At 40.0% G+C, this 23,083-nt stretch overlaps 1 protein-coding gene across 2 annotated transcripts in view; it reads right to left on the minus strand.

Annotated features, from left to right (window-relative positions):
* Positions 1–5,957: 5,957 nt before the first annotated feature.
* The window catches only part of Flrt2 (fibronectin leucine rich transmembrane protein 2), a 91,320-nt gene continuing 74,194 nt past the window's right edge, over positions 5,958–23,083 (minus strand). For both annotated transcript variants that reach the window (XM_032908233.1, XM_032908234.1), the window contains exon 2: positions 5,958–10,191. In XM_032908233.1, the coding sequence (XP_032764124.1) occupies positions 7,816–9,798 (1,983 nt within the window). In that variant the 5' untranslated portion in view covers positions 9,799–10,191 and the 3' untranslated portion in view covers positions 5,958–7,815. The remainder of the gene's footprint in view (positions 10,192–23,083) is intronic.

Here is a 23,083-nt window from a genome sequence, read left to right on the forward strand (position 1 = left end):
ATGCTTACATATCTTGAGCTGACTCTCAATAATAAGCACACTTATTGGCGTTCTTCACACTAGGGGGAATAGGCTACACGTACAAAGCAGTGGCTTCTTCCCTCACTCAACAGTGGTTGAGTTCTCAACAGTGAAATGTTCTCACTTCACCAAGAAGCAAAAAGCCTGATGTTCTGTATGCTGTCATGAGACAACTCGCTTCCCCCTGCTCTTTCAACACACACACACACACACACACACACACACACACACACACACACACACACACACATGAATAGTTAAGTTGGATTTGTCTTTACATAGATATCCTCTACATATAATTGTCAGTTACTCTAAAGTTTAATTTTCATCATAATGGAATGGATGTAGGTCACCTCGTATTAAAGAAATCAAAAACCAATCCCACAAAGCATAAGGCTTAATGTCATTCATTTGGTGATTTTTCAGGATCAAATGCAGTGCTACACTGCTCTAGTGTTGACATTTGCAGAGTATCATCCCTATTTATATAAGAAGAAATGAATAGCCTCAAATGTAACTTACTAGTTAGATTAGTTGGCTAGTTAATAGTATGGTCAAATTACTAACCAATCAGACTGAGTTTTTCAAGTCTGAGTTTTTAATGATCACTAATGTAACTTTCTGTAGGGAGACGTTGTTTCTAGGAAGGATTATAGATTCTCCATAGCTGAAAGTAAGAGGAAACAATACAAACCTTTAAGTAATATTTTGTATTTTCATCTGGGCTATGACAGTGAATACTGATGGTCTGGTCAGAGCTTACCACTTGAAATAAAAGGAATATCTACTGTTTTCCAAATCGAGAAAATTCATTTTACCTCCCAAACTTTCAGAATGTTTGACTTAATGTGGACTGGTGCTTTGTGGACTTTTCATGATCATGTGATTTCATTGCAAGATAATTAAAAAATAATAGTTCCTCTATATGCCTCTATATTCAAAACTGGCTCAGAAATTTGAATGAAATGAAGTTTTTCCATTCTTGTAACCTGTTCACTCAGTTCACTCCATGGCCCCATTATGATTCTGTACAAAACTTTCAAATCAAATATATGGCCACAAAAATTTTCTATATACATATTAATGGGTAGTCAAAGAATCTTTGAGGGAGGGGGACTGTTTTCCTTCATTTATGTAAAGGACGTTTCAACTGTTTGAGTAGGACTACCCCACATGGTTCAAGCTCCCATTCGTAGGATGCATTTTAGATTTAAGACGGCTGAAGTGGATGGCGCATAGCAGAGGTCTGGAATTTTCCTCAGCAATGGAGAGGCTAAAGAATTAATAGAATATGTTGAAGATTTCCAAGGTGTCTAGAATATAAGAATGGAACAATTCCATCTAAAATTGACATGGCAGTGGCTAGAAAGGTGGATCTGTGTGTAAAAGCTTTTGCTGTCAAACCTGATGACCTGAGTTTGATCCCCAGACCCACATGTTGAGAACAGATCTCTGACTTCAAGAAGTTGCACAGTTGACCTTCATCTCACAAGCTGAGGGCAATAGAATTTAAAATCAAGACTATGTCCTGCTTAGGCATTGTCTAAGGACTGCTTCCCTGCAGTGCATAGGAAAACCTGAAAGAATCTGAAGACAGAGAGGATAAGGGAGGAAAAAGCAAATTTGAGCAGTTCAAAGGCTGGAATGAGCAACACCCATGAATGGTAATTTAAACATATCTATGTATGTTTAAGCTCTTGAAGGATGCAGAAACGGGGAGAATCTGGGTCATGTGTCAAGTACTGGCAGTTTCTGGGACAGATTTTGCAGCAGACATATTAACTTCCTTAGAATATTGTACAGTTCAGCACCTAACTGATCAGCAAATGATGGTAATAAAAATAAAGCAAAAATGGGGGCAGTGCCAATTCAGGAAGGTTAACAAACTCTAAGGCTGTGTTTTATATCATTAGGGAAAGATTACCCCAATATGGAGGTTTATAAATCAACTAAATTATTAAAAAAAAACACCTTTCCCAGAGAAATATCAGTGTGTCCATCTAGACACAGGAGTTAATATTGGCATGCACCAAAACCCTGCAAAAACTGTATCATTAAAACTCTTTAAAGACTAACATTTTATCTTGAAGGTCAAACTCGAGGCTAGTCGGTGTACTGAAGATTCTAGGTAGTCTTTCTGGAAGCTAAGTTCAAACTCCACCATTCCACCACACTTGGATTATGGACCAAACCCTGAGCGTCTCATGAGATACAGTTCTAAATTTTGAGAAATTACTGAGACCGGGCCTTACATGGATATCTTAAAGGCACCGTGGGAAGATGAAAGAGAAAGATGGGGGAGGATGGAGGGAGGGAAGGGACGGAGGGAGGGAGAGAAAGAATGAGAAAATTTATGTCCATGTGTTCTTTACATTTCTGCTTACTAATAAAAATGTAATAGTTTGCATGTGTCATTTGGAAATACAATTTGAAACTTTTGCTTTGAATATAATTAATCTCATCCAACTGCACCTTCATTTATTATCCTCTACTTGCCAATACGCTATCACTTTGCGATAGTTAATGACACCTTATGACAAAGGCATCATCTTCCTCATAGATGTACCTCCTTTATTAGTGTGGGCATACTGTTAGGATAGTGTCTTAGTAAATAGGACATAGGTGTATAGGATGTGGTCTTTGAGTTTCTAAATAGCAAGATCATTCTTCTCTGAATCTAACAGAGTGGAACATAATCTAATCCTGTAGAAAGTAGGTCATAAGTGAATATGCTGTGTACACAGATTTTTAGTATTTTAGAAAATAGAGTTCCTTTTTCTAAGATTGCAGTCTATTTTTAGAAAGGCTCTACAGTCCCCCTAGAGCCCAAAACAGTGAATGATGACCTTAATAAATTCTACTGAATGAATGGTTCTTATTGGCTGAGAGCCCTTGTACGGTAAAGTTTGTAATTCTTGTCAAAAATAACCAAGATTAGCAATTTCAGTATTTTATAGAAAGTCTCAAAGTAGCATAAATTGATGAGTAACACTGACTTCCACAGTTAACTATCCATTTGAGGTCTTGGGTTTGTGATGGTGGTTAACTTACATTTTATAATTTTATTTCCTGATTAATTTGTTCCATGTCAAACACATCAGTGGTGAAATAATCAAGTATAAGAGACAGGAATTCTGGAAGACTTTTGGAAGTCTAACTTGAATCAAATGTAAGTTATATGAGTAGATGCACTATCTTGAGTATCCATCAAAAAGTACAGATGAATATGCACGAGGAATACTTAAATAGAAGGGACAAGAATTCTCAAAGATAATGTTAACAGAGGTTAATAGTGGGAGGATATGAACACTCTACAAACTGCTTCCCCGGTGGCATGTTTTTGTGTGAAAAGTTTTTCCTTTTTCCACTTACATTACAGCACAAGTACAAGTTATATTACAATGAACTAACTCAGATAAACACAATAGGTTTTCTTTTAAAATAAGCCTTTACTGAATATATCAACAAGGTACTGTATAGTGTAGAGTGAAGTTTGTAGTTAACAAAGTGTGCAACATGGTAGGTCTCCGAGGATGCATGACACAGACTCTTACAGCCCCTTTGCAGTCCCTTTTCAGAGAAACACACTAAACACAAACCAGAATTAAATCAACATATGATTCAAACAGTAACAGATCGTCAAAGTTACTGGTTCAGTAAATATCATCCTAGGAGTGTATACAGTGTTGGTACCTCACTTTTCCCATAACTGGTTACAAATCTCACATCCCACAGACACCTTTACAAACACCCCCATGTATGTGTATGCATGGATTTGCATGTTTTATATTAATTTTAAAATGCCTGTTGCAATGGCCTTGGTTTGTGCTCTTCTGGTGGATGTGCAGCTAGAAAACCAAATGCTATAACAAAACACTCTGGTTTGCTAAAACAGTATTATACTGAGTACAAAACGTTTTCCCCACAATCAGTGAACAGCATCCCTGTTGCCAACAATTCCTTCAATCCTTCTGATAAAACTGGAAAAGGGTGAAGATACAGCTTCCTATAGTTCCTTACTTCAACTTTAAAAGAAGCAAAGTTTGACAAGACTAAGAATTGAGAGTCGTTTTGTGTAAATATTATTTTTGGGTAGGGCACTGTTCCATTTTGCTTTCCTATTCACTTGGAAAAAGCAAGTTACAAGCTGATATGTTCTCCTCAAGTTTTAAAGCAACGTCTAAAATCCTGTTTTGGTAGGTCAGAGATAAATGCTATAAACAAAGACATCAATGGAAATTAACCACTTCACTGTTTAAAGCCGCAGGGGATGCTGCAGCTGAAGTACACTGATCCAGTGTGGCACCTGCCTCCGGGAAAAAAAAAAAAAAAAAAAAAAAAAAAAAACAATGGTGCCTTGTGTTTGGAATAGATGGTCCCCTCACATGAAGATCTATGTTTTCTCAAGGGGAGAAGGAAATTCTGGCTGTGCACCATGCCTAAGACCAATATGACCTCCATTATTAAAAAAAAAAAACAAAGGTGTAATATTAGCTATGCCATTAATACATCTTTATCAAAGAGTTGATATTACAGATTTTGTTTTACTCTTGAGAGAAAATGTCTAATATTGTATCAACAAACATCTGGAAAATTACAAATAGCATTATTTCTCACAAGGGAGGATTTTTCCACTTGTATCATAATTAAGTAGGGAACACTCTTGTCATGTCTATCTGTGATTGACCCATGTGCTGTACCACCTGTCCAATGCATATGGCAGTGTTTAAGTGAAAACCAGGACCTTTCCAGGGTCAAATGCATCTCTACAAGCAAGGGGGTATGGGTGACCACCTTCTGTTTAACTACCAATAATATCTGTGTGGCTAGGATTTGCTTTCTCTTTTGCAATGTCCTGTGCAAGTAAAGTTAGTCTGCAGACAGCGGGTAGACAATATATGGGATCAACTCAACTTTGACACTTGACTAATCACCCCAAAATAAATAATGAAGCTGAGAGAGGACCAAAACCAGAGGAGAATGCAGTCTCCCAATTAAAGATTCCAGTCAAAATGCCATCCAGTAAGGATTGCTGGCCATTTGTTTTTCAAATTTTCATATGCTAGTACAGATTTCATGAGGTGATTTTTAAACCAATGTAGGCGAGTCCCTCAGGCACGGTACTATGGATGGGCGTCTGATTTTTGTGGTAGACGTCCTTTCCATGTTGTTCATGAGATCAAAATAAAGATTCTCTTTTCAGAAACGCCTTCTACCAGAGCAGTTTTGAGAGCACCCTAAAGGTTTCACATGACTGGCTCTCCCCCGGGTACCACTTTGTGGATGCCATTCAGTATTGTAGGAACCTCTCCACTCTTGTTCCTCTTGGGACAAAGAAAAGACACTTCCACAGTCCCAAATCCAACTGGGAGTTAAATACACAATACCAAGAGACAGTAATGGTTTTCTTTTATAACAAAATAAAAATCCTCAAAAGAGTCAAAGTACCATTATATTTTTCAGCATACGGTTTTACCTACATAGTGAGAGGCAAGAGGACATTGAAAGGGAAACATCCAGCTAATGGACAGAGCCCCATGTTACTGTCCTGGTTTTAAATGATGTAACGCTACACTGATCACTGTTCCAGATGGTCTTATCCCTTTACTGTGTGAACCTACTTTTGCAGAAACCAACAGCCCAAACCCTTGAGCTAATAGACTAAAGTGGAAACCCGAGTCATTTTAGAATTAATTAAATTAATTCATAACTATGTTCAGCTCTACTGATTGCACAGTTTCAATGCTTGTGTCTACAACATTATCACTGCAGTTATAGCTTTCTGCCTATTCTGAGGGATGAAGGAGATTAAAACATATAAGTCAGGGTATATTATTAAAGAAAATAAAGCTCTCACTATAAAGAAAAGCTTGCATAGCATTGTATACCTAAATTTTACAAGAAGACACATCACAGTTTTATTTTGCTGAGAGAGAGAGAGAGAGAGAGAGAGAGAGAGAGAGAGAGAGAGAGAGAGAGAGAGAGTATGGCATTGATTTCATGAGTCCCTAAGGTGGAGGATGATTGTCAAGGAGCAGAGAATGAAATACATAAAAGTGGGTTTGAAAAAAAAATCCCCAAGGGTGAATTTTTTTAGACAGTACATGAGGTCTATAGCCCTTCTACACCTATGTGATGACAAGAATTAGGGTAAATTATGCCTGTTTCCTGAAAATGGACTTGCTTGAAAAATATCTAGAATCAACCATGAATATACTTCTCTCCTACCATGCCCTCTGCTTTTGGCCCTTGTCTGCCATGATTTGGGGAAACTTTCATTCTCTGAGTTACTCGTTTTTACTGGTGGTCTTTTACCATATGGTTGATTATTGTTCTGAAATTACCAAATTAGAGAAGGATCCACAATCTAAAAGGAACAAATGGAATTTCTGTTTGGAACAGGAGCAAAGTTCATTCAAAATGAAAACACAGTATTGCTTTTAACAGTACTCATTGTTTTGGCCAGCTTGGGTGCCTTCACAGAATCATTGGCAATGAACGGTAATATGGAATTTACTATGCAAAAATACACAGGAATATTTGTGCAACCAAAACTTGCATCCATATTTTTCTTTGAAATACCCAACAAGGGGCAGGGGGGAGATGGCATATACAACTTAATTACAAAACAAATATATGCAAGATGATCGGAAGACAAGAATTTGAGGGAGAATACAGGTATTAATTCAAGCTATTTCAACATGGTACTAACAAAGTCTGTTGACACAGTGAAAGAGAACCACAGATATTTTTGCCTAAATGTCCTTAGTACTTTTGAAATCAACACATTACCGTAATAGATTCTGAACACTGCTCCTTTGTTGGTCTAAATATCATGTTGATATAGCTTTAGTGAATATACCCAAATAATTTTCATTATCAAAAATAATTCCATTCAATATAATTTTCCCATTATTTTTTATTAGCCTCTTCTAAAAAATTATTCTAGAATATAACTCTGTTGGGTAAGATTCAACCTGCCATGTGATTTGAACAGTGACAGTTTTGAGGGGAATTTTCTTGCTAGAATTGATGATACAAGACAACTAGAAGGAGATTCAGGTTTCCAATCTGTTATCGCATAAGGCCAGGGAAGCCTGAAGAGTGATTTTCAAGTTCACAGTCAAAAAGCCAACCTTGGGGCTTTAAGGACATTTCAAATCTCGCAGTTTCCTTGATTTGGTCAAGTAGGCCTAACTTATCTCATGGGAACTGGCTTCATCGCGATATTCTCTTTATTTCCTGCACTCAGTCAAACTGGAATAACTACCTTGATTATTAGATTATAGATTTTTTCCACAAAGTGTTTCATTCAAGAGGTATAGAAAATATAGAAATAACTAGGCCATTCTTTCTTCACTCAAACTCTCCCTCTTACTCTGGCGAGCCCATCTGACATTATCCTTTCGCATGACTATCCGCTCTAGAAAAGGAATTTATTCTGACAGCCTCAACAGCGAAGTGGTTAATATGCATCTTAAGGATGAATCACTCGTTCTTCTGCCTTGGCATTGGGTTCTCATTGTACAACCCCGTACAGTACTTCAGCAACATTTTTTTTTTAATTTTAAAAAGCAAAGAGTTACAAAACTGTAATTAACTTGAAATAGAAAAGATAGCACTTTTTTTTTAAATCCCATTATATAGTACACCGTATAAATTACAGAGTATTCAAATGCACAAATGCATCTGGGTAACATTTATCAAATGTAATCTGCGTGTCTTTGTGTGCACACGTGTGTGTGTTCTTGAGAGTTCGGTTGTCCACCTTTCTAACGCTGGACCTCTAGGCTGTTACGTGTGACAATGCTCCAGGTCGGGCACACTGCTGTTGCAGTATCTCATGTTGTTGGGGATGTGGCAGTCTGTGTAATTAATGCCCCCATTTGGGGTATAAATGGGCTGCAGTCTGAAATCTCCTTTAAGGAGCTGATCGTTATTTAAGGAGACAATCTGAAAACTCGTTTCTGTCATCTCCAAGATGGAGTTGTCCTTTTTGGTACCTGCCTCACAATAGTCATCTTTCCGTCGGCCCCGGTTGTATTTCCACTTCTGGGAGGTGTAGCGTCCCTTCTTGTGCATGTGCCAACAAAAGACACTGAGCAGGACCACGAGCACAAAAATCACCGCACCCCCGATCAAGCCCGCGAGCAGAAAAGGGGACCCCATGGTGTGGGAAGTTGTTTGCTCATGGCTAGACGCAGTGTTGCTGCCATTGTTGAAATAAGAGGCGTGGGTGGTGGCCTCGGAACAGATGGTATCTTCCACAGTGCGGTAGTTGAACGCGTCCAGTGGCACTAAACAAATCCTGTACGTGGATCTGGGCTCTAAATTAACCAAGCTCAGGTGCTGCTTCTCACCGCTGACAATGCGTTCCTGAACGATTCCCCCTACGAGACTGTGGCCCATTTTCACCCACGTCAGTTTGTAGGCCATCACCGTAAAGAGAGACAGCCAGCTGACTTGAATTGAAGTATCATTAACGAAGTGGATGGAAAGTTGGATCCTTTCAGAAATAGGTGGGGTCGCTCTTTCTCTGCCATCCCAGTCTGGGATGGTGGGAAGTTTGGATGGGGTAGGAGCTGGAGGCACCGAGCCTCTGCTGGGGCTTGGAACAGAGACAGTGGGAGACTGAGTTGTTGGAGACACTGTACTGGGAGCTGGGGTAAAGACAGGTAGGCCGGGAGTCGTGGTGGGACAAGACAAGAGATTCATATTCAACTCCCTGACAGCCATCCCCCGGACTTGCTCGGGACCTTGGCACATGAAACCACGCACATTGAGAGAAGAAGGGATATATTTGAGCCATTCGGTGACCCATTTAATGCTGCAGTCGCAAAACCAAGGGTTATTCCGAGCGGTGAGTTGTTTCAGGTTGGAGAGATGATCGAAGACTCCTTGAGTTAGCATTCGTAGCTGGTTATTGGATATATCGAGCCTTTCCAGCTTACGGAGGTTTGCGAAGGCTGTCAATGGGATATGGTTTATCTGGTTATCCTGTAAGTAGAGCCTGATCAGATGCGTACCTGGGAGGTCGGGAGGCGGGTGGGAGAGCGAGTTCCGGACTATGGAAAATTCCTTGAGCTTGGTGAGATGGCTGAAGGTACCGTCAGCGATGCCCTTGTTGGTCAGGAGATTCCCATCCACGATCAGACGCTCCAAGCTTGTGAGGTTCTGAAAGGCCATGTCTGAAATGACCGCGATTCGGTTTTCATCCACTCTCAGCTCTTGCAAGTCTACGGGGAGCCCAACAGGCACGCTACTCAAGTGATTCTTTGATAAAAACAACAGTTTGAGGCTTATCGCCTCCCGGAAGGCCCCGTCTTCCACTCCCACTGTAGATATGGAGTTGTCATCTAGGTGTAGTTCTTCCAGCTTGAGGAGCTGAGCAAGAGCAGCCCGCGAGATGGTCTGAATGTTGTTTTCCTGCAGATGGAGAACTCTGACGTTCTTGGGGAGGTTCATGGGGAATTCATCCAGTTGGTTGCCGTAAAGGTAGACCGTGTGCACTGACTGTACGTTGTGCAGCTCTGCAGGAAATCCAGCATTATTAATTTGGTTGTTGTGGAGGTAGAGTACGGTTACGCCCTCCGGGATCCCAAGAGGCACTGAGGTCAAGCTTCTCTCATTACAGTAGACAAAGTTCCTGTCACATCGGCACACACTAGGGCAGGCCAGGAGTTTTGACACATGTGAGTACAGTCCCAGGGACATGATGAGCCAAAATTTTAGAACAAAAGTCCCATGGCTGGGCCACTTTGCAGTCTGCAGGCCCATTTCTGAAGAAAAGAAATAAAATACTAAGTGATATGGGGGGGAAAAAATCAAAAACAAAAGCGCAACAAACAATAGCAAAAACCAGAAAGCAAAATCCAAATGACTGGACCAGGTTCTGTCAAAGTCTAGCACTTCTGTTAGAGGAAATGATCCGAGGGACAATGGTAAAACAATCTTTCTGATGTTTTCAGTCTGATCTCCCTAGGTTGCCCTCACGAAGTGGTCCTCCTTGTGCAAAATGACTCAACAGGAAGAATTTTCAACACAAGCAAAGCGTGATGCCAAGTACTGTCAAGAGAAGTCCCGCCAGGCAGGCAAATCTTCCTTCTTCTATAATGAGTCAGGCCAGGGTAGAGCAGCCTAGGAATTTCTTGGTTAAGCAGAGTCTGTAATCTGTTGTAGAAAAGAAAACAGAAGAGTCAGTAAGTGTTGTAAAGGAAGAAGCACTTGCTACATCTAAGCCCTGGAGCAAAACGATGACGGAGGCACTAGGAGCCAGGTTGGCATGAGGTGGCATTTGAAGTGAAAACAGTTTAGTTTGAAAGTTTAAGAGTGAATGGAATTGTTGCAGGGAGGGCAGTAATGGGGGAGGATGGGGAGGGGAACACCCATATAGAAGGGGAGGAGGAGGGGCTAGGGGGATGTTGGCCTGGAAACCGGGAAAGGGAATAACACTTGAAATGTAAATAAATACCCAATTTAATAAAGATGAAAAAAAGAAATAAATGTTTATTGTACAAAATCTTCCAAAGGAGATGGGACTGAAACAATGGGGAGATCATTGAAAAATCCTAGGGAAAGTCTATAACCCAATCAGTATTTCCTGATATCTATCTGCATATACTGAAAGGCAGGTGCAAATGACACATTGTTGGATATGTGGTGTCTGTAATGACTAGTTGAAAGCTCTACTGTTTTAGATGGTGGTCTGGAAATGACAGGAAGCCCTACAGAATTATCAATGCAAAACGGGTACTAAGCCATTTTAAAATGCATCCTTCTTAAGAAATTCTCCCAAATATGTTGTATTCCTAAATATAGTTAACATGTAAAATTTAAGATATGGTAAGAGCACTGAAAATCTCTAAGTTTCTATCTCCTGCAAAATGTATTTCCACATTCTAGTACAAAATAGTGTTTGTGCCTAGTCGAGAATTCCAGAGGATGCACTATAAAGGTCAGGGGGGAAGGTAAGAAGAGAATAAGGGTACCATGAGACAAATTCTTCCACTTTTTCCTATGAACACACACACACATGTACAGGGAATAATTATCTCCCTTTATGATAGTTAATATCATAACTACACACAACTAGTATCACTAAAAACATCACATATTTTTCATCTGATAACTGGAAGAAACATAGCTCAAGAAGGAAGGCAAAGAAATCTCTTTTCTACACCCCACCCCCCACACACACCATTTTCTCCCTGTAGAATAGTTTAAACGTGTTACTCAGGAGATGAACCAAACAGCAGTACCAGGCAAATTTCGACTTAGACATTCCCTCCCTTGGAATCTCTAGCTATAAAAAAAGATAGGCAATTGTGATTGTCCTATGTGTTGCCAGTCTCAAAAATGAGAATGAATTTTGCTTCGATGGGACCACCTTCCAGTGGGAGAGCACTTCTTGCCTTTACGGAAGGACTTTTGCCAATTTTGGAAGGAGAGAAGCTGCAATTAAGACAGTCAGTGTAACCCACGGATAGCACTCATGCCTTCTTTGCTCCACAATGTTTTTCATCTGTTTTTAGATAGAGAGGGAAAGAAGTTAATTGAAAGGTGACAGATTTGATTTCCCTAACATGACAGGACATGACTGGCTGTAAGGTCCTCAATTCTCACCAACAGGGAGATTGGAAGAACTGGTATCCACAGCAAAGAGATTCTGTTTGAAACTATTTCCTTAGCTCTCTTTAGACTTAAAATTTATAATTTGAAAGTAAAAAGGAGTACTGTCAGTGTTACCTAAGTGTCAAATGCAGTATACACTTATTCTGAAATTTAAAGGTGAAAACAAACTTTACAAAAACAAGCGAACAAATAAAAGACATCAGAAAAGGCCTTGGAGCACAAACATATTAGAACTTTATAATATATAATCAATTATTAGAATGTAAAACTCCTTGGAACCTTTGAAGCAAGAAGGATGTTTTCAGAAGGGTTATGATCCCTTTTCCAAACAAAATCTATCTTAATTAAATAGCAGGCTGTTGAGGTTGTAGAGAGGGCTAGAATGGTAAAATCCTCAAAGCACATGCACAAGAACTCGATTTTGGATCTCCAGAATCTATGTAAAAAGCTGGTAGATCATTAAACATCTATAGTCCCAACACAGCTGCTGTAGAGACTGGAGGAAGCCTGAAGTTTGCTGGCAATGAATTGCAGAACGATCTCAGTGAGAACAAGAAGAGTGTCTCAAGAGAACAAGAAGAGTGTTTGAAAAAGATTCAGAATTTCAACTTCTGGCTTCTACACATACATATATGCATGCAAAAGTATATGTACACACAGGCAAACACAAATGGACACATTAACAAGTAAATACATACACACAAAATATAACTATTCACAAGTATGTTTAGTCACTGACTCTGAGACATTCCTTTCAGAAGAAAATCTCTCTATATGCTTAAAGATTATATAAATCACACACACACACACACACACACACACACACACACACACACATACACACACACACCCTTGGTGCCATACTTAGCATAACTTGAAAATAGTCTTAGTGATTCCTTATTACCTTTTACTCTAGTGGTTTTCTCAGCAGCATGAGTCTGACATGGGTTGTTGGTAGGAAGGAAGAATCTCGGGGAATAAAATGTTCATGTGAGGAAAAGCTTAGGGTATGTTCATTAAAGTTGGGCAAACAGTCCCCTAAGCACCAAGGTGCCTTAATTGTTTTAAAATATTAAATATAAGAAAAATGTGACAGCATGTCATATATCTCTTCAGAGAAGAAAGGCAGAAAATATACTAAACACCTTTTCTCCAGAAAACAACCTCAAGTCAAATTTTCCATGTAAATGTTATATTCTAGGCATGAAAGTCCAATGGATACACGGCCATTCTGTTTTCAATAGAATTTTTTTTTACCTTAGTGATTAGCACAAAAGTCCAGTAGCGATTTACAGGTTCATGTGTGGTCAGAAGAGCACAGTTTCATAAAGTAGAAAAAATTATTTGTTATATAAGTTTAGAAAACATTAATGTCTGAGTTAGTGTTTGTATATGTGCATATGGTATGTATGCATATCTTTACATTGGCATGCATGTTCTAAACATGTATGTGGATTTAGTTGACAAGTATTAATTCATGGAAAGACCCAATTTTAAAGTCGCTTGAACTTAGAGCTTGATCCTTGCCAGCTTGGTCTTGGCCCCGCCTCCTGTGCACTTGGAGTCTAGGGTGGGCTGCCACAGTCGTCTGACAGTTATATGAGTGCCCTGTATTCAAAATCAGGTTGTCCCACTTAAGTGACAAGTCCATTAGTACTAAGCTATCCTTCCAACACAAATCTCTCATTCAACCAATATTTGTTGAATAGAATGAGAACCCAGCTGTGAGAGGAGGTGGTCCAACTTTGGCTGTATGTGACAAGAGTTAATGAATAATACAGCTTGAGGTCACTTAAGACTTGAGACTGATATCCTACTGTGTATTCGGCATTAAACAAGAACACACCGATAAAACAACAAATCTTGGTGGTTATGAATTTTCCATATGGTTAGCTTTTACAGCCTAAGCCACTGCATAGTTTTAATCTGAAGTCATGTATTCTTGCAAGCTCCCAGTGTAGAACAATGCATCTACATAGTTTGCTGAAAACAACAAATTCAGATGTTCAATCTTCTAAAATGAATATCTACCATAAATGTTGAATACAGGGTTTATGGATATTGGTTGACAAATAATGACATTTATAGTACTGTTGTCTGGGTCAGTTGAGATCATTTGATGCCAATGACTTAATCTCTTATAAAACACTGCTAAAGATATTTATTAATGTTTCTCATTCTTCCCACAAGTGATGCTTTCTGTCCTGCTCAATAAAAACAAAGCAAAGCCCTTTGTTTGGAACAGACACACACAGACACAAGGTCATACAACAGACACACGCCGAGAGACAGATACAGACAGACACAGGAAACAGATGCACAAGACAGCCTTCAGGAAGGCACCGATTCAGATTTATGCAACAGATGGACAGATAGACAGACGGAAGACACAGGCAAGGAACATGAAGTAAGAAAATTCAAATATGGATTCATTCGTGGCTAAATAACTCAAAAAGGAAGAGTTTTTATTTACTTCATTAATATACCATGTATGAATTATTGGTTACTTGGAGTTAATTGCTAATGTGCTTAATTCACATATAGGATAAAAGGGACCATGGGATTTTTGACCTAGTGGGGTTTCATGTTTAGTGAGGGGAAGGAATGTGTAAGCAGGGAATTAGCAAATTATGACAAGAGCTGTGAGGTTATAATACCCAGAGATTTGTCACTGTGCATGGGTCTCTAACCTAATCCATGGCATAACTGAAAAAACAAACCAGAACAACCAACAACACGGGGGAGGTGGGACTGGATCTGAAGGGCAAAAGGCTCATGACAAGGGTTCATGTGAAAAGTCTGTACCGTGAGTGCAGACCGCCTGCAGTTTGAATCAAGGAATAGAACCCAGCTTAACCCAGAGAGTGACTGAAGTTTCTACCGCAGAACACTTTCTCCCACTCTTTATTGTCCTTTTAGAAAGTAATAAACATTTCAGAATTCATTCGACAGTCCATTTACAAGTGTTTAAAAGGCAGCGATAAAAAAAATGCTTTATAAGATGAAACCAAAATGTATAGAAACCAAACTTTTTTTTTCCCGTACTCACATGAATAGGGTTTGGAATATGACCCTCCCCGCCACCAGCCCAGGAAACAGGGTTACAAATAATGGCTATAGAGATCTTTAAGGGTACGAGCAGAAAGTTGCATGGACAGTGACTTGCAGTGCAGCATCAAGATGCAGAATGTACAACTGCTGATTGGAGGCAAGGAGAGTGTGGTGTAGCCAATCGCTTAAAGAAGACAGGGACAAGAGCAGTTATTCTAGGCTACTGCTAGTTAATAACTCTTTTCACAGGAACTGAGATGCAAAGCACCTAAGTCATGCAAAAAGCTTTCCGCACATTCCTGCCAGGATACTGCCTAAGAAGAGGGCTTTTTAAATTAATTCCAGAAGGCTGGATTCCAGGAGCGCTTAATAAACCCAGACTATAAAAATCATAGAACAGAAAATAAGAATCGTCAATAAGCACTGCCAATCGCATCTCATAATGATACCAGGACAAACCTAATAAGACCTTAAGGGTTCCAGGGCTAGTTATGCTAGCTCGATTGTAACAGGACAGCCCTGGGTGTGATGTGGTACACAGGAGAACGTAGGTTGGGGAATGTAGATCAGTTGGTAGGTCCATGCTCAGAGTGTATGGTCGCCTAAGTTTAATACCCATCGCCACATTAACCGGCATGCTGATGTATACCTATAATTCTAGCAACCAGATCGGAAGTTCAAGGTTTCCCTTGGCTACAAAGTGAGATCCAGGCCACCCTCGATTACATGAAAATATTTGTCAGGGGCAGGGGATGCTGGTTTGATTAGGGTCCGTCTTAGAAAAGCTTTCCAGGTTCAAGTTCCACTCAGGTGTTTTTTGGAATGCAGCAATTTGAACTTAAAGTCATTTCCTTTCAGGTGAAGCCCCACACAGCCAACCAGCCTATACATGATTTCTTTGCAATCCAGAATCACCAAAGCAATTTAGAGATGGCGCACGCAGGTCTTCATTCTTAAGCATACGTTACAGGTACTGTGATGTAACAGTAAGGATGTCCTGATAGCACTGACCAAGATGAGCTGATTAGGAAGGGAATCGAAAGAGTACAAGAATATCCTCTTCCTCCCCTTGAAGTCACTTTTGCCCTCTTGAAATACACCATCAGGTGAATATTCTTCTTTTTGCAAGAAGAAAGGGAAAAGGAAAAATACCAGAGAAGAGAGAATGATGATTGGGAGGGGGGGAAGATACAGTTCAAGCACTGGACAATTTCCTGGCTCCGCTAAGTCTAGGGCTGAAAACAGTAAACGTAAAAATAAAACCTACTCTAGCCAGGAACAGACTGGAGGGGGCTTAAAAGGCTTTTCTCCTGCGGTTTCCAATTAGTTTGAGAGGTAGAAATAAACTTAGGACAAACAGCCACCATTACAGAGTCAGATACCTAACATCTGAATACACGTTCACTACTGCCACCTGCCTGCCTCATTTCACTGGGAGTTCCGAGCAATCATCTGGAATCCCTGTAATATCGGGGACTGCCGGGCACTGACCACTTTGCACATTTGCCACCCAGGTTAGTTTGAGCCAGCAGTTAGCATGACCAGCTGTTGTAATAGAAGCCTGTAAAACAATTTCTGACCACTGTCAGAGCTCCTCATTAGTGGCCATGTGAGGCACACTGCAGAAGGAGAAACTGAAGAAAGAAAGAACAAATAGTCTACAAAAGGCACAGTGCACTGAGTATGACCATCCTGCAGCTATGCCTATAAACATTTTAGTCCATTAAAGGTAGATAGACATGCACATGGTATAGACTTTCCCCCAGTTAACTACAGGATACTTAACAACTTCAGCATGCATCTACCCAGGTACTCCCTTCAAGAACTGCTTTCCTGGCATCTACACATTATGCTCATTCTCTTCTACAACAGTGATGAAGGAGCTGGTCTAGCATTTTGAAAGATAGGTGGGTTTGGAGCCAATCCAAAAATCCAAATCGGTTTTGATCTTAGGTCATCCACGCACTAGGAGCAGGGTGATAATGTCAGATTTCACTTTGAATGGGCCTATTATGTAGAGGTAACAATCAGTTGTGTTTTCAGAACACTGTGGAAGATTATATGTCGAAAGGGTAGCCTGGGAACATCAGCAATTAAACAAAAAGTACATTGGCGAGAGAGAGCGAGAGAGCGAGAGAGCGAGAGAGCGAGAGAGCGAGAGAGAGAGAGAGAGAGAGAGAGAGAGAGAGAGAGAGAGAGAGAGAGAGAGAGAGAATATCTACTGAGCAAAGGGTGACCTATGAGGACATATAAATTCAAGCAGCATTTCCATTTGCCCCATGTGTTAACTTGGACAGTTTCTTTCACCTCTGTAACATAAATAATCCAGGTAAATTTGTAGGAAAGAGTACGGCCATCTCTTCTCCTCAACACCCAGAACATAAGGCTCCCCATGTTGGCATGTCCAACTATTAGTTTAGACAACAAGACTTCCCACATCACAGAGCATCTGATCCTCCTCTGACAAGGGCGCTTCTGTAAAATCCAGACAACTCAGTTTCCTTCTTCCATTCGCTCATTACTGAGGTTCCTTTTGGTGTTAGACACAGATCTATTCCCAGCCAATGGTGATGCAGATATACGGACACATACATGGCTGATCAGGGAATAAAAGACTGGGTGAGAATATACGTACAGATGTGAGCTATGAGACCTTGTTTCTCCATGTAGGCTCCTTGCAGGCTGGTCAGATTTTATCTTGGTTATTGCCCCAGAATCTGCACCTATGTATGGCAAACATCTAAGAACTACTTATAAAAAAATATGAACAAATCAAAGTATGACCTTCAGGTATGCCTCCATTTGAAGAGGCAATCTATAAATCTTTGCAACATCTTCAATCTGAAGTCCCATAAGAAATCACAAAGATAATATTTCAAAATGGCTTCTAAGAGTTGTTTTAAGATACCCTAACCTATGCAGAAGGACTGAGTGACAGAGATGGATGAATAGTCAGCCCCTGAATACTGAGAAAACTAATGACCAGAGAAAAAGATATAAAACATGAATCCTGACGAGAACTTTAAATTGATGCAGCACTGTGCTTGGTTTAAAAAATAATAAATTATTTTGTAAGAATTACTAAGTTTTTTGGTCTTCTTAACCTAGAAATGGGGTCAGGGTAGGTAAAGCATTATTGAAAACTAGGTTTCTCTTTTTATTGGTTATTTTATTTATTTACATTTCAAATGTTATCCCCCTTCCCAGTTTTCCCTCCACAACCCACTAGCCCCTACGCCTCCCTCCCCCTGCTTCTATGAGGGTGATCCCCCACCCATTCACCCACTTCTGCCTCAGCAGCTTAGCAGTCCCCTAACCTGGGTCATCAAGCCTCCACAGGACAAAGGGACTCCCCTCCCAGTGAAGCCACTTAAGGCAATCCTCTGCTACTGATCCAGCTGGAGCAATGGTTACTAAGTTTCAAAAGAGGCGTGTCCTTATCTAATAATTCTGTCCTATGAGGACTGGGAACTAAAATTAAGAAACCCTTTTGTGATCTACTATAAAACATATATATTTCTGCCCACAAAATGCCATTAGTTTCTACATATTTACATAACTCCATTGAATTTATAAATATTTATGGAGATTCTAAATATTTAAATAAGCACATTGTTCAAGTGAGCTTTTGTTACATGGTATTTTATCATTTTACGTAGTCAGTATCAATAAAAAATAGGCCAGTATCTTTGAGAGCTATAAAAAAGCCAATGGGGGAAAAACGAGAAACTGATTCCAAAAATATAAACATGGCCTAGTTCTCCACCAAAATATTTCACCACATACAATATACATATCACAACGGAAAATCTTATGCCCGCTTCTGAAGGGGAACGCAGATTTCAGTGGGCAATAAGGTTTGTACACGTGAAATAAAATTACATAGTGTGTATTTCCAGGTGAGTTATCTAATTTTGAGTCTAAAAAATGAAAATTTCATCACATCAGTTCATTTTGGTACTAGTCATGGCTCCGAATGTAAATGGTGTGAGCGTTCTTTCTAACATAGTTTTTTTTTTTTTTTTTTTGGTTCTTTTTTTTTTGGAGCTGGGGACCCAAACCCAGGGCCTTGCGCTTCCTAGGCAAGGGCTCTACCACTGAGCTAAATCCCAACCCGTGAGCGTTCTTTCTGAATAAGTAGTTTTACAGTGTGCATTCTCATCCTCAGAAGCCTGTCATGTTGAGGTGTCAAGACTACATTCTGGGGACTATTTCTGGATTTTGGAAATAAGAAGGAGAAGAAACAGAAGAAAGATTATTTTTTCGTATCATTGACCCTCTTATTCTCTCAAAGATGTACTACCCCTAGAACAAGAGAAGATATAGGTTAAGATTATGCATTCCTAATTCTTAAAATAAAACCCCTGATGAGGGTAATCGGCATCATACACAGAGTGGCTGCACAATCTACAGAAGAAATTACTCAGAGAACAACATATTTTAAAAATACATAACAGATTATAGAAGCCTCCATGCCTATGTAGCATGGGGAGGGGAAGAAGGGAAGCAGAGAGATAGTGGTATTTGTTTGAGAAATATTTAAAGATAAAAGGAGAACTTGTAAAGGTGTCAAATGAAGGTTACACAGTATCAGAACACTGCTCTTAGATTTTATTGCAAATGCAAAAAGATAATTCTTCCTTCACTCATATCTATATACTGTCAATAGGTTACAGCTATTTACTTCTAGAGGAAAAAGGAGAGGAGGAAGAAGGAAAAGGAGGAGAGGAGAGGAGAACACAACATACACCCATGTCCACAAATAAAGAAATCATATTTTTACATTTCTGCTTAGAACTCAGGCCTCATTTTGGTTTGGTAGATATTTCCCAGGCCTGTGTGCATAAAATTACCACATCAGTCAAAATGACCCAAATCTCTCATCTCTCTCTCTCTCTCTCTCTCTCTCTCTCTCTCTCTCTCTCTCTCTCTCACACACACACACACACACACACACACACACACACACACGGGGGGGTGGGGAGGAGAGAGAGGGAGAGACACACACATATGGGGTGGAAGGTGAGGGGGGAGCATTCACTTGAAAAGATAGCTAAGATTCATTTTTAACCTTTGGTTTTAATCAAATGGTGCTTGGACAGAATACCCACAGCCTTCATTGCTAATTGTAAATGACATGCACATGTCAGAGAGCAATAGGAAGTGAATGGTCATAAATTAGATTTAAACACCGACAGTTATGAGGAGATCATTACATGCTTGCACGAGACTGGGCTACTCATGCCTTCTTTAGCTTGGCTGCAATGCAGGCCCTGGTTCTAAGGAGTGTTGGAAGTAATGATCCTTTAGTAAGTTAAGCTGGGAACATGACAACACCATTGTGTACGTCCTATTGCTCACATTATGTCCAGGGAGTATCTTCTTTTCCAATCACATAAAGTTCAGAAAGTTAGTGTTCAGCATGCTGGTCCTATTTATCGCTAGATTTAAGCAACATAAGGAACTAAAGCAACAATTCTAGGTCCCTCACGTGTTGGAACTGCTTCTGCTGATACATTCAACCTCACTCCCTCTCATCCACCCATCGGAGCTATTTTGATAGAGAGTTCTAAAAAATGAGTTGAGATGTGGTCACCATGGGTGGCATTTTAGAGAATGAGATTCCATTATGAACTTGTAGAGAACTGCATTTGATGGGAGATCGTTACTTAAAACAACATGACAAAGCACACATGTCAAGGAGAACGATACAAGTCTATAAGCAGATGACCCAGGATGGTAGTTTTCCAATGGACTTCCTCCACTTAATTAAGCACTGTTCATGTCATCTAGAATTATTCATGTGTTTGTTATTACTACCCACCGAGTTTATACCACAACTATGGGTATCACAGCAGGTGCCTTTCACATTTTTGCATGAGACAGGGTGTAGGGTGTCTCTCATTGTGCTGGAACTTTGCCAGGTAGGCTAGACTAGCTGGCCAGTGAACACAGAACCATGTTCTGTCTCTACCTCTTATTTTCCCATTCCTGGGATTATAGACACAGGGCACTATCCCCAGATCTTTATAGAGATTTTCATGTTCTAAACTCCACACTTGTGAAGCCAGTGCTTTACTGAATGAGTCAAGTTGCTAGACTTGGATCTTTTCTTATTCACTCATCCATTGTTCAGTGGTTCCTGTGTAGTACAAGGCAATAGGGATGAACTTCCTACAGCCAGCACAGTCCCATGGATAGAAATAAAACATGTAAAATAAAAACAAACTAACAGCAAAGGAGACTGGGAATGACTAGATTATCAGCAGTGTCATGAAGAAAATAAAATGTGATATAGAATAAACAGAAAGACACACAGGAGTGAATTAAGATCAGGTAGACAGGAAAGATAGATATAAAATAAAAATGAGATGCTACAGCAGCTGTTAAGCACCAGGACTGAAGATGAGAAAGGGCAGTTATCAGGGAACATGCGTGAGTTCATGATCCACTCCTAAGGCACATGCAATGCCAATGAGGGAAAACCTACCGACTACCTTAAGAAACTAGAAACAATTAGCTTGTGTTGAAGAAGGAGACAGTCAAGAGTTCTACTGGGTTAGGGTGTGCAAGCCATGTGGGGAAAGCTTCATCTGAATGCCCTTGAGCAAGGTGTAGCTCTGATGAAAACATAAGAATTCAACCCTGTCACTAAGTGCAGTGAAGGACCAAAGGAAAGTCATAAAGAACTGGATGGAGAAATGTTGTCAAGAGAAAGAAAATGAAGAGGAGAGGAATCCTCCAACCACTGTCAGAATTCTTTCAATGGCTACTTGAGTGTCCCCCAAACACTCAACATATTTTGTCCAGCTGTCTCAAATTTGGAACTAGACAAAGCATAATAAACAGTCAAATAAACAAACAAGTGAGCAAGCAACAGACATAGATAAGTGAAACGCAGCTTTGAGTCAACAGGGCTTGGATGACAAAGTGATCTACTGGTGCTGGGTCATGTAATTAACTAGAAGGGTCTCCTTCATTCTCTCAGCCTTCCTCCCAGCCTACCATAGTGTCTCTTCCACAAGGAAAGTCGCAGAGCACCTGCTGTTCTCTATCAAGCAATATTTGATGTGGTGAAGACATTCCTATGCCGTCTTTCTTCTATGTGAGTTCTAAGCACAGACAGGGTGATAAGCAACCAAGGATCATTTGAAAATTAGCTTTGTGGCCCTAATTATTAATCTGGCATTTGGCAGGTTCCTTGAAGGCTGCCAGGGGGAGAATCTGTGCTGCCTCACCTGAGAAGGAAACAATGGGTCAGCATAGATCCCTCTCAATGAGCGCAGGATTCCGCTCATGCTGTAGCTCTTCCTAGAATTTTATGTGTTTCTAGAGCCCTGTCCCCTTACTAGTGGTGAGTTGGTCTTGGAGTCAGGCTATGGATACAGAGACTACCTTGTTTCCTCCTTGCTCTCGAGCATTTCTCAGAAAGTTCAAAGTCTAGAAATAATCCCCCAAACTGATAACAGTTGTAGATGTTCAAACTGATCAGATTACCCCCTCTAGACAAATGGTGTCTCTATATACCAGGCTGGAATGTATAAAGTGGCATACTTGACTAAAGCTGGTAATGCCCTACCTAGACAACATCCTAGGTACACAGATCCCATCATATTCTGTGCTAAAACCTTCTGGGCCTGGGTGGCTCGCATTAGGATGTTTCTAGGCTTGTTGACAAAGGAGGAGCAGAGGGTGCAGCTGGAGATTAGAGTGTGCGTACAGACAGCTGGAAGAAGAAAAGGCCAGTCCTCAGTACACTGCCAGTTTTCCAGTCGGAACTTGCTGGACTTTGAGAATTTTAATGTATAACTTGCTTGCCCATCCAGCATGCTCTGAGACATAGGTCATCCATATTACACAAACCACACATGCATTTAAAAATTTGATTAATAAGGTTTGTAACTTTTTAATGATTCCATCGGTAGCACACCCCTCTAAATATCTTTCCCAAGGGCCTTGCAAACCTCTCAGATATCCTTTTGAATGGTAGGGTTATGGTGGGTCTGATGGTAGATATAATGGTTCTTTAACCAACTTACATGAAGAAAATATGGGCACAGTTATTGAATCAATAGAAATGTCACTAAGGAATTTTGCTTCCTAAGCATATTGGCAGGGTGAGCAGAGCATAGAAACTTGAGAAAATGGTACATTAGTTAACTGCTAGAATTTCTAACTCCTAATGCACACTAAAATTAAATAGAAATCCATTACTCATTCATGCATGCAAATTCATTTGTTGAAGTCTTAACCCCTAATATTTTAAAATGAGGCTATATTTATAGATAGAGGCTAATATCTCTGGTGTTGCTATAAAAATATAGGAGAACAAGACAGATTTATATAGAAGATAGACCACGTCAAGGCAAACAGGAAGAAA

Source organism: Rattus rattus, chromosome 7, assembly GCF_011064425.1.
Source record: "Rattus rattus isolate New Zealand chromosome 7, Rrattus_CSIRO_v1, whole genome shotgun sequence".
NCBI lineage: Eukaryota > Metazoa > Chordata > Mammalia > Rodentia > Muridae > Rattus > Rattus rattus.